Here is an 11963-nt window from a genome sequence, read left to right as displayed (position 1 = left end):
TTCAAATTAAAATATTATAAATATTGATAATTGAAATTAAAATATAACAAATATTGATAATTGAAATTAAAATATAACAAATATTGATAATTGAAATTAAAATATTACCAATATTGAATAATTCAAATTAAAATATTATAAATATTGATAATTGAAATTAAAATATAACAAATATTGATAATTGAAATTAAAATATTACAAATATTAAATAATTAAAATTAAAATATTATAAATATTGATAATTGAAATTAAAATATAACAAATATTGAATAATTGAAATTAAAATAGTATAAATATTGATAATTGAAATTAAAATATAACAAATATTGAATAATTGAAATTAAAATAGTATAAATATTGATAATTGAAATTAAAATATAACAAATATTGAATAATTCAAATTAAAATATTACCAATATTGAATAATTCAAATTAAAATGTGACAAATATTGAATAATTGAAGTGGATTCAACCTTTCAATGTTTGAAAAACATAAATGAAACCATTCAGTATTCTGATGGCACTGAAGTACTTCCATATATTCCTGGAACACAGTTTTAAAGAGAAAATGTAAAAAAAAAAAAGAATGTAGCTTTTAGTAGCCGATATTTACCACAAGTTGCTAATACTCTATTAATATATATTTTTTAATCATTTATTAACAGCTTCAAGTTATATTCCACCTTTTATTTAAGATCAAATAAAAAACATATTGCAGATTATACATTTCAAATGGTGTTTTTATAAAATATATATAAAGGTGCATTTAAATGGATTGAAACATGGATGGATTTTTATAGAATTCTAATGTCATTTTAAATGATAATTATTGACCTTTTACTTGTAAAAACACACTAAACAAGTGAAATAATCAAAACAACTCGTGAGAAAAAGAATTAGTTTAACTCAGCATTTACTTCAATCTGCTGGTAATGTTCTGCTAACATGAATCAGCACTTTAGACCGAGGTCGACTCAGCGCTTTCTAGTTTAAAAGCAGAAGCTGCAACAGACGAGTCAAGAGTCCGGATCCGAACCTCCTGAAGGACCTGTAAGTATGACCTGTTTCACCTGAGGTCACGTGACTCATGTTCACCTTCAACAGACAGAATGACGAGCGAGCGCAGGACTCAGGTGCTGCAGGTCGGCAGGTAAAGAAAAACAACAGGTTTCACTTTGTTTTCTTCTTTGTTTTATGGTTTCAAACTCTGTGCAGTGATTTGTCGGAGCAGATCAAGGAGGCGACCAGGAGCGTCCACCTGCGAGCAGAGAACACTGACCTGATGCTGAGCTACCAGAGAGGACTCGTCACCCAGAGACAGTACAAGGTTGGAACAATAATGAAACTCATGTCATGATCAGGCGCAGCCACATGGAAACAATACAACATTTTTATTATATAAAAGTGGGTCAGAAAAGATGTGATTTATGTTACATTTAATGAGCTAATGATGTGTTTTACATGTTTTTGTTTAATATCATTTCAAAAGAAACAGTTGAAAAAAAAAAAAAAATCAATCTTAAAATAATGATGTTATTATTTGTGAGAAAAGCAAACCAAAAATAGATTGAATTTGAGTTTAGCACGAAAAAATAATGATAAAATGTGATTCATGAGGAAAAAACATTAATTATGTGTAAAAAAGAATAGAGCTAATCACAACATTTTAAATATACATAAAACAGGATTAATTAGTAGAATGTATTTGTTATTGAAATCAAAAACAGGATTCACTAATAAAAAAAAGATACATTTTGTTTAAACGAAGAGAGAAATATCACAGTTAGCCACAAATAAACAATTACAACATGATTCATGAGGAAACAACATTCATTTGGGGGAAAATAAATCTCAGTAAACAACTTAAAAATAAATATATTTAAAGAAAGGATCAAATATGATCCACGAGGAAAATACATTAATTGCGTGATGAAAGAGAAAAAAAAGAAATATTTTTAAAAGATTTAACATGATAAAATATATATAGATTTTGTGTAAATAAAAAAAGAGACAAAGAGTTAAACAATTAAAAATTAGAAAAGTAAATTTGTGTTAAAAAGAATCACAGTTAACCTAAAAATAATACAATTGATTTAAAGGGAAAAAAACTTTTGTGTATAAATAATTACAATTAACCAGAAATAAATGGCTTTATTTAAAAAATATATATATAAATATTACAATTAACCACATTTTTCTAATAGATCATGATTGGTGACCAAAGAAACGTAATTTTGTATTAAAAAGTTGCACAAATGACAAAATTATTATTAAATAATATTTAATAATGAAATAAATAAAATAATCAAACATTATTCATGATGAAAATGCATTAAAAAAAGAAAATATTTATTTCACGATGAATGAACCTGGTGTTCGTCTGCAGCTGCTGCTGTGTTCGCTCTATGAGATCTACAGGGTGCTGGAGGAGCAGCTGGAAAGGAACCGCTCCCATCCCTCGGTGGCTCCGGTCTACTTCCCTCAGGAGCTCCACCGCCGGGAGTCCCTGGAGAGAGACCTGGAACACTTCTTGGGTCCGGACTGGTTGAGCAGAGTTGTGGTTCCTGCAGCCACCATGAAGTACACGCAGAGACTGATGCAGGTGAGGTCCAGGTGAGGTCCAGGTGAGGTCCAGGTGAGCTCCAGGTGAGCTCCAGGTGAGCTCCAGGTGAGCTCCAGGTGACTTCCTGTTCCTAACATTCATTTGATGGGACTTTGAGCAGATCGGAGAAGAGAGTCCGTCACTGCTGGTCGCTCACGCCTACACCCGCTACCTGGGTGACCTGTCCGGAGGTCAAGTGCTGGGGAAGATTACCCAGAAGTCCTTGGGTCTGAGCAGCAAAGAGGGTCTGTCGTTCTTCTCGTTTCCCGGCGTGACCAGCCCCAACCGCTTCAAGCAGCTCTACCGCAGTCGGATGAACGGTATCGAGCTGACGGAGGAGGAACGGGTGGAGCTGCTGGACGAAGCTGTGGCCGCCTTCGAGTTCAACATCCAGGTCAGACTTGAGCCCCTTGATTCTTACTAATACCGCCTTAAGAGATGACGTTACCCCCTTAAAAAATGACGTTACCACCTTAAAAGATGACGTTACCCCCTTAAAAGACGACGTTACCCCCTTAAAAGACGACGTTACCACCTTAAAAGATGACGTTACCACCTTAAAAGATGACGTTACCCCCTTAAAAGATGACGTTACCACCTTAAAAGATGTTGTTACCTCCTTAAAAGATGACGTTACCACCTTAAAAGATGACGTTACCACCTTAAAAGATGAGGTTACCTCCTTAAAAGATGACGTTACCACCTTAAAAGATGACGTTACCACCTTAAAACATGAGGTTACCACCTTAAAAGATGACGTTACCACCTTAAAAGATGAGGTTACCTCCTTAAAAGATGACGTTACCACCTTAAAAGACGACGTTACCCCCTTAAAAGATGACGTTACCACCTTAAAAGATGACGTTACCACCTTAAAGGATGACGTTACCACCTTAAAAGATGACGTTACCTCCTTAAAGATGTCGTTACCTCTTTAAAAGATGACGTTACCTCCTTAAAAGACCACGTTACCGCCTTAAGAGACGACGTTACCGCCTTAAGAGAAGACGTTACCGCCTTAAGAGACGACGTTACCGCCTTAAGAGACGACGTTACCGCCTTAAGAGACGACGTTACCGCCTTAAGAGAAGACGGTACCGCCTTAAGAGACGACGTTACCGCCTTAAGAGAAGACGTTACCGCCTTAAGAGACGACGTTACCGCCTTAAGAGAAGACGTTACCGCCTTAAGAGACGACGTTACCGCCTTAAGAGACGACGTTACCGCCTTAAGAGACGACGTTACCGCCTTAAGAGAAGACGTTACCGCCTTAAGAGACGACGCTACCGCCTTAAGAGAAGACGTTACCGCCTTAAGAGACGACGTTACCGCCTTAAGAGACGACGTTACCGCCTTAAGAGAAGACGTTACCGCCTTAAGAGACGACGTTACCGCCTTAAGAGACGACGTTACCCCCTTAAAAGATGACGTTACCACCTTAAAAGATGACGTTACCACCTTAAAGGATGACGTTACCACCTTAAAAGATGACGTTACCTCCTTAAAGATGTCGTTACCTCTTTAAAAGATGACGTTACCTCCTTAAAAGACCACGTTACCGCCTTAAGAGACGACGTTACCGCCTTAAGAGAAGACGTTACCGCCTTAAGAGACGACGTTACCGCCTTAAGAGACGACGTTACCGCCTTAAGAGACGACGTTACCGCCTTAAGAGACGACGTTACCGCCTTAAGAGAAGACGTTACCGCCTTAAGAGACGACGTTACCGCCTTAAGAGAAGACGTTACCGCCTTAAGAGACGACGTTACCGCCTTAAGAGACGACGTTACCGCCTTAAGAGACGACGTTACCGCCTTAAGAGAAGACGTTACCGCCTTAAGAGACGACGCTACCGCCTTAAGAGAAGACGTTACCGCCTTAAGAGACGACGTTACCGCCTTAAGAGACGACGTTACCGCCTTAAGAGAAGACGTTACCGCCTTAAGAGACGACGTTACCGCCTTAAGAGACGACGTTACCGCCTTAAGAGACGACGTTACCGCCTTAAGAGACGACGTTACCGCCTTAAGAGACGACGTTACCGCCTGAAAAGAACACGTTACCGCCTTAAGAGACGACGTTACCGCCTTAAGAGACGACGTTTCCGCCTTAAGAGACGACGTTTCCGCCTTAAGAGACGACGTTACCGCCTTAAGAGAAGACGTTACCGCCTTAAGAGACGACGTTACCGCCTTAAGAGAAGACGTTACCGCCTTAAGAGACGACGTTACCTCCTTAAGAGACGACGTTACCGCCTTAAGAGAAGACGTTACCGCCTTAAGAGACGACGTTACCGCCTTAAGAGACGACGTTACCGCCTTAAGAGAAGACGTTACCGCCTTAAGAGACGACGTTACCGCCTTAAGAGACGACGTTACCGCCTTAAGAGACGACGTTACCGCCTTAAGAGAAGACGTTACCGCCTTAAGAGAAGACGTTACCGCCTTAAGAGAAGACGTTACCTCCTTAAGAGATGACGTTACCGCCTTAAAAGAAGACGTTACCGCCTTAAGAGACGACGTTACCGCCTTAAGAGACGACGTTACCGCCTTAAGAGACGACGTTACCGCCTTAAGAGACGACGTTACCTCCTTAAGAGACGACGTTACCGCCTTAAGAGAAGACGTTACCGCCTTAAGAGACGACGTTACCGCCTTAAGAGACGACGTTACCGCCTTAAGAGAAGACGTTACCGCCTTAAGAGAAGACGTTACCGCCTTAAGAGACGACGTTACCGCCTTAAGAGACGACGTTACCGCCTTAAGAGACGACGTTACCGCCTTAAGAGAAGACGTTACCGCCTTAAGAGAAGACGTTACCGCCTTAAGAGAAGACGTTACCTCCTTAAGAGATGACGTTACCGCCTTAAAAGAAGACGTTACCGCCTTAAGAGACGACGTTACCGCCTTAAGAGACGACGTTACCGCCTTAAGAGACGACGTTACCGCCTTAAGAGACGACGTTACCGCCTTAAGAGACGACGTTACCGCCTTAAGAGACGACGTTACCGCCTTAAGAGAAGATGTTACCGCCTTAATAGACGACGTTACCGCCTTAAGAGACGACGTTACCGCCTTAAGAGACGACGTTACCGCCTTAAGAGACGACGTTACCGCCTTAAGAGACGACGTTACCGCCTTAAGAGACGACGTTACCGCCTTAAGAGACGACGTTACCGCCTTAAGAGAAGACGTTACCGCCTTAAGAGAAGACGTTACCGCCTTAAGAGAAGACGTTACCGCCTTAAGAGACGACGTTACCGCCTTAAGAGACGACGTTACCTCCTTAAGGGACGACGTTACCGCCTTAAGAGACGACGTTACCGCCTTAAGAGACGACGTTACCGCCTTAAGAGACGACGTTACCGCCTTAAGAGACGACGTTACCGCCTTAAGAGACGACGTTACCGCCTTAAGAGACGACGTTACCGCCTTAAGAGACGACGTTACCGCCTTTAATAGACGACGTTACCGCCTTAAGAGACGACGTTACCGCCTTAAGAGACGACGTTACCGCCTTAAGAGACGACGTTACCGCCTTAATAGACGACGTTACCGCCTTAATAGACGACGTTACCGCCTTAAGAGACGACGTTACCGCCTTAAGAGACGACGTTACCGCCTTAAGAGACGACGTTACCGCCTTAAGAGACGACGTTACCGCCTTAATAGACGACGTTACCGCCTTAATAGACGACGTTACCGCCTTAAGAGACGACGTTACCGCCTTAAGAGACGACGTTACCGCCTTAAGAGACGACGTTACCGCCTTAAGAGACGACGTTACCGCCTTAAGAGACGACGTTACCGCCTTAATAGACGACGTTACCGCCTTAATAGACGACGTTACCGCCTTAAGAGACGACGTTACCGCCTTAAGAGACGACGTTACCGCCTTAAGAGACGACGTTACCGCCTTAAGAGAAGATGTTACCGCCTTAATAGACGACGTTACCGCCTTAAGAGAAGACGTTACCGCCTTAAGAGACGACGTTACCGCCTTAAGAGAAGATGTTACCGCCTTAAGAGAAGACGTTACCGCCTTAATAGACGATGTTACCGCCTTAAGAGACGACGTTACCGCCTTAAGAGAAGATGTTACCGCCTTAAGAGAAGACGTTACCGCCTTAATAGACGACGTTACCGCCTTAAGAGACGACGTTACCGCCTTAAGAGAAGATGTTACCGCCTTAAGAGAAGACGTTACCGCCTTAATAGACGATGTTACCGCCTTAAGAGAAGATGTTACCGCCTTAATAGACGACGTTACCGCCCTAAGAGAAGACGTTACCTCCTTAAATCAACATTAAACATTTAACCACCTTTGATTTTTAATTTCTTCATCGTTTGTCGTCACTTTACAAGTTTCTCGTCAATAAACCTTAAATTGCGAAGTCGATGTTCGCCTCGTCAGCAATTTATTCTGAGCCTGCGAACATAAAGTTCACTTCCTGTTCCCGTTTAATGCCGAGTCATCGTAAAAATGACATTTAATCTGAAATGTTTCGAAGGTTCAGGAAGAATTTCTGCCGACTCATCCTGTGATCCTTTCAGGTTTTCGATGACTTGCAGAAAATGCTCAGCGTCGCCGCGGAGAGCGAGTCGCGCTCGAGGGTCACTTCTTCGCCTTCTCCCATCATGCACTTCGGCATGGGCCTCTGTGTCGCCATGGCAACCATCGGACTAGGATCCTACTTGTTGTAGGAGCAGCAGATACGAAGTAAAACATCAGAATATTGAATTATCTTAGAACAAGATTCAATTTTGACTCTTTAAACTTGAGCATTTTTTTTTTATAAAAGTCGTTAAATTCGTTAATTCAGTTCAACCTTCTGATGATAAACTTCATTATCCAGAGTTTTTTTTCCATTTAAACTGTGTTTAAATAACGACAATAAACTTAAATAAAGTTCCAAACATTTTATTGTCAACTTGTCACCTCCGTGTCAACACAACCTCCCGCGTGACGCACAGACGAGCAGCAGATACACAACTATTTACACACGAGACGACACTGGTCTACTTGACTCTGTACAGGACCTTCCTCTGCATGCGGTGCTGCAGCTCGCCTCGTCGCAGCATCAGCTGCAGCACCTTCAGGATCGCCTGCTCCGGGTACTTCTGCGGGGCGACAACACTGTCAGACACAACTACACAACACTGCACACAACACTGTCAGACACAACGCTGCACACAACACTGTCAGACACAACTACACAACGCTGCACACAACACTGTCAGACACAACGCTGCACACAACACTGTCAGACACAACTACACAACGCTGCACACAACACTGTCAGACACGACTACACAACGCTGCACACAACCCTGTCAGACACAACGCTGCACACAACACTGTCAGACACGACTACACAACACTGCACACAACACTGTCAGACACAACTACACAACACTGCACACAACACTGTCAGACACAACTACACAACGCTACACACAACACTGTCAGACACGACTACACAACGCTACACACAACACTGTCAGACACGACTACACAACGCTGCACACAACCCTGTCAGACACGACTACACAACGCTGCACACAACAATGTCAGACACGACTACACAACGCTGCACACAACACTGTCAGACACGACTACACAACGCTGCACACAACCCTGTCAGACACGACTACACAACGCTGCAAACAACACTGTCAGACACGACTACACAACGCTGCACACAACCCTGTCAGACACAACTACACAACGCTACACACAACACTGTCAGACACGACTACACAACGCTGCACACAACACTGTCAGACACGACTACACAACGCTACAGACACAACTACACAACGCTGCACACAACACTGTCAGACACGACTACACAACGCTACACACAACACTGTCAGACACGACTACACAACGCTAAACACAACACTGTCAGACACAACTACACAACGCTAAACACAACACTGTCAGACACAACTACACAACGCTACACACAACACTGTCAGACACAACTACACAACGCTGCACACAACACTGTCAGACACGACTACACAACGCTACACACAACACTGTCAGACACGACTACACAACGCTACACACAACACTGTCAGACACGACTACACAACGCTGCACACAACACTGTCAGACACAACTACACAACGCTGCACACAACACTGTCAGACACGACTACACAACGCTGCACACAACCCTGTCAGACACAACTACACAACGCTACACACAACACTGTCAGACACGACTACACAACGCTGCACACAACACTGTCAGACACGACTACACAACGCTACAGACACAACTACACAACGCTGCACACAACACTGTCAGACACGACTACACAACGCTGCACACAACACTGTCAGACACGACTACACAACGCTGCACACAACACTGTCAGCCACGACTACACAACGCTGCACACAACACTGTCAGCCACGACTACACAACGCTGCACACAACACTGTCAGACACGACTACACAACGCTGCACACAACACTGTCAGACACGACTACACAACGCTGCACACAACACTGTCAGACACAACGCTGCACACAACACTGTCAGACACGACTACACAATGCTGCACACAACACTGTCAGACACGACTACACAACGCTGCACACAACACTGTCAGACACGACTACACAACGCTGCACACAACACTGTCAGACACGACTACACAACGCTGCACACAACACTGTCAGACACGACTACACAACGCTGCACACAACACTGTCAGACACGACTACACAACGCTGCACACAACACTGTCAGACACGACTACACAACACTGTCAGACACGACTACACAACGCTGCACACAACACTGTCAGACACGACTACACAACGCTGCACACAACACTGTCAGACACGACTACACAACGCTGCACACAACACTGTCAGACACGACTACACAACGCTGCACACAACCCTGTCAGACACGACTACACAACACTGCACACAACCCTTCAGACACGACTACACAACGCTGCACACAACCCTTCAGACACAACTACACAACGCTGCACACAACCCTTCAGACACAACTACACAACCGTTCAGACACAACTACACACAGCTACACACAACCCTTCAGACACGACTACACAACTGTTCAGACACAACGCTGCACACAACCCTTCAGACACGACTACACAACTGTTCAGACACAACTACACAACGCTGCACACAACCCTTCAGACACGACTACACAACTGTTCAGACACAACTACACAACGCTGCACACAACCCTTCAGACACAACTACACAACTGTTCAGACACGACTACACAACGCTGCACACAACCCTTCAGACACGACTACACAGCTACACACAACTCTTCAGACACAACTACACAACTGTTCAGACACAACTACACAGAGCTACACACAACCCTCCAGACACAACTACACAGAACTACACAACCGTTCACACACAACTACACAACCGTTCAGACACAACTACACAGAGCTACACAACCGTTCAGACACAACTACACAGAGCTACACAACCGTTCACACACAGCTACACAACCGTTCACACACAGCTACACAACCGTTCACACACAACTACACAGAGCTACACACAACTGTTGAGACACAACTACACAGAGCTACACAACCGTTCACACACAACTACACAGAGCTACACACAACTGTTGAGACACAACTACACAGAGCTACACAACCGTTCACACACAACTACACAGAGCTACACACAACTGTTGAGACACAACTACACAGAGCTACACACAACAACACAGAGCTACACAGCTACACACAACTACACACAGCTACACGCACCTGCTTGCTGAAGTCCTGCAGGATGCTGTGCTCCGACACCTGCGACCCGATGGCGAAGCGCCTCTTGAGCTGCTTCTCGACGCGCGACACCATCTCCTGGTCCTCCAGAGACGTGAAGCCCTCGGCGCCCGACAGACTCCCGCTCTGGGCAGCGTCCAGCGTGGAAACCTGGAAGAGACGCAGCGCCTCGTCCACCTCCTGCTCGCCGGCCACCGCCTGCAGCTTCATCTTAGCCAGAGACTCTGCGATCCGGACCACGGCCTCCAGTTGCCTGCAGAGAAGCGTCAGAACCGGGCCTCGTGAGCGCCCCCTGCAGCCACGCACCTGACGGTGATGGGGATGGACGCCCTCTTGTCCGTCTCGCGCTCGTGCTCCCGGGCGCCGCTCCTCATCACCACGTATCGGTTCTTCAGCTTCTCGGCGGCGGCGGCCGACAGACGGGGGCCGCACTTCCTGCTCGGGGGACGGCGCCGTCAGCCAGAGGTCAAAGGTTACACACGCGTGTGCGACTCACGCTCGCGAGTAGGCGATGTACTTCTTGAAGGTGGCGAGCGGGACTTCGCCCTCCACGCCCTCCGTCTGCGTCAGCGCGCTCAGGTGCACGTTCATCACGTGACGCGCCAGGTTCTGAAACAGAGAGGCGGCTGAGTTCACTGAGAGGGAGTGAGAGGATGGTTAGAATACGCAGATTTAAGCGTTTTCCTTCGTTTGAAATTAAATACAAAGTTGTGAATAATTAAAGTGAAATGGGTTCGACTGGTCAGGTCTGTTTACAGTTAATGTTGCGAGACAAGATCAATCATCTGGGTTCGACTGGTCAGGTCTGTTTACAGTTAATGTTGCGAGACAAGATCAATCATCTGGGTTCGACTGGTCAGGTCTGTTTACAGTTAATGTTGCGAGACAAGATCAATCATCTGGGTTCGACTGGTCAGGTCTGTTTACAGTTAATATTGCGAGACAAGATCAATCATCATCTGGGTTCGACTGGTCAGGTCTGTTTACAGTTAATATTGCGAGACAAGATCAATCATCATCTGGGTTCGACTGGTCAGGTCTGTTTACAGTTAATATTGCGAGACAAGATCAATCATCTGGGTTCGACTGGTCATGTCCGTTTACAGTTAATATGGCGAGACAAGATAAGTCATCTGGGTTCGATTGGTCAGGTCTGTTTACAGTTAATATTGCGAGACAAGATCAATCATCTGGGTTCGACTGGTCATGTCTGTTTACAGTTAATGTTGCGAGACAAGATCAATCATCATCTGGGTTCGACTGGTCATGTCTGTTTACAGTTAATGTTGCGAGACAAGATCAATCATCTGGGTTCGACTGGTCATGTCTGTTTACAGTTAATGTTGCGAGACAAGATCAATCATCTGGGTTCGACTGGTCATGTCTGTTTACAGTTAATGTTGGGAGACAAGATCAATCATCATCTGGGTTCGACTGGTCAGGTCTGTTTACAGTTAATATTGCGAGACAAGATCAATCATCTGGGTTCGACTGGTCATGTCTGTTTACAGTTAATATGGCGAGACAAGATAAGTCATCTGGGTTCGACTG

The 11963-nt window shown here is 44.5% G+C and overlaps 2 protein-coding genes across 3 annotated transcripts in view; one reads left to right on the top strand and one right to left on the bottom strand.

The window, feature by feature from the left end:
- The first annotated feature begins 999 nt into the window (after positions 1–999).
- hmox1a (heme oxygenase 1a) lies at positions 1000–7523 on the top strand. 2 transcript variants are annotated; one of them, XM_087808978.1, is made up of 6 exons: positions 1000–1050; positions 1105–1150; positions 1216–1327; positions 2387–2602; positions 2724–2996; positions 7156–7523. In XM_087808978.1, exons 2-6 carry the CDS (start codon positions 1110–1112, stop codon positions 7303–7305), a joined length of 792 nt encoding a protein of 263 aa, XP_087665104.1. In that variant the 5' UTR covers positions 1000–1050; positions 1105–1109; the 3' UTR covers positions 7306–7523. The 2 variants fall into 2 exon arrangements, with proteins under 2 accessions (XP_087665104.1, XP_087665106.1); XM_087808980.1 differs by having other exon boundaries at positions 1032–1050; positions 1109–1150.
- Positions 7507–11963, bottom strand: part of mcm5 (minichromosome maintenance complex component 5) — a 15873-nt gene continuing 11416 nt past the window's right edge. The window contains exons 12-15 of the mRNA XM_087808977.1: positions 10909–11021; positions 10719–10847; positions 10395–10665; positions 7507–7722 (exon numbers count right to left, since the gene is read on the bottom strand). Of these exons, the coding sequence (XP_087665103.1) occupies positions 7621–7722; positions 10395–10665; positions 10719–10847; positions 10909–11021 (615 nt within the window). The 3' untranslated portion in view covers positions 7507–7620. The remainder of the gene's footprint in view (positions 7723–10394; positions 10666–10718; positions 10848–10908; positions 11022–11963) is intronic.

Source organism: Callionymus lyra, chromosome 15, assembly GCF_982586985.1.
Source record: "Callionymus lyra chromosome 15, fCalLyr1.hap1.1, whole genome shotgun sequence".
Taxonomy (NCBI): Eukaryota; Metazoa; Chordata; class Actinopteri; order Syngnathiformes; family Callionymidae; genus Callionymus; species Callionymus lyra.
This window is presented reverse-complemented; position numbering and strand designations above follow the sequence as displayed.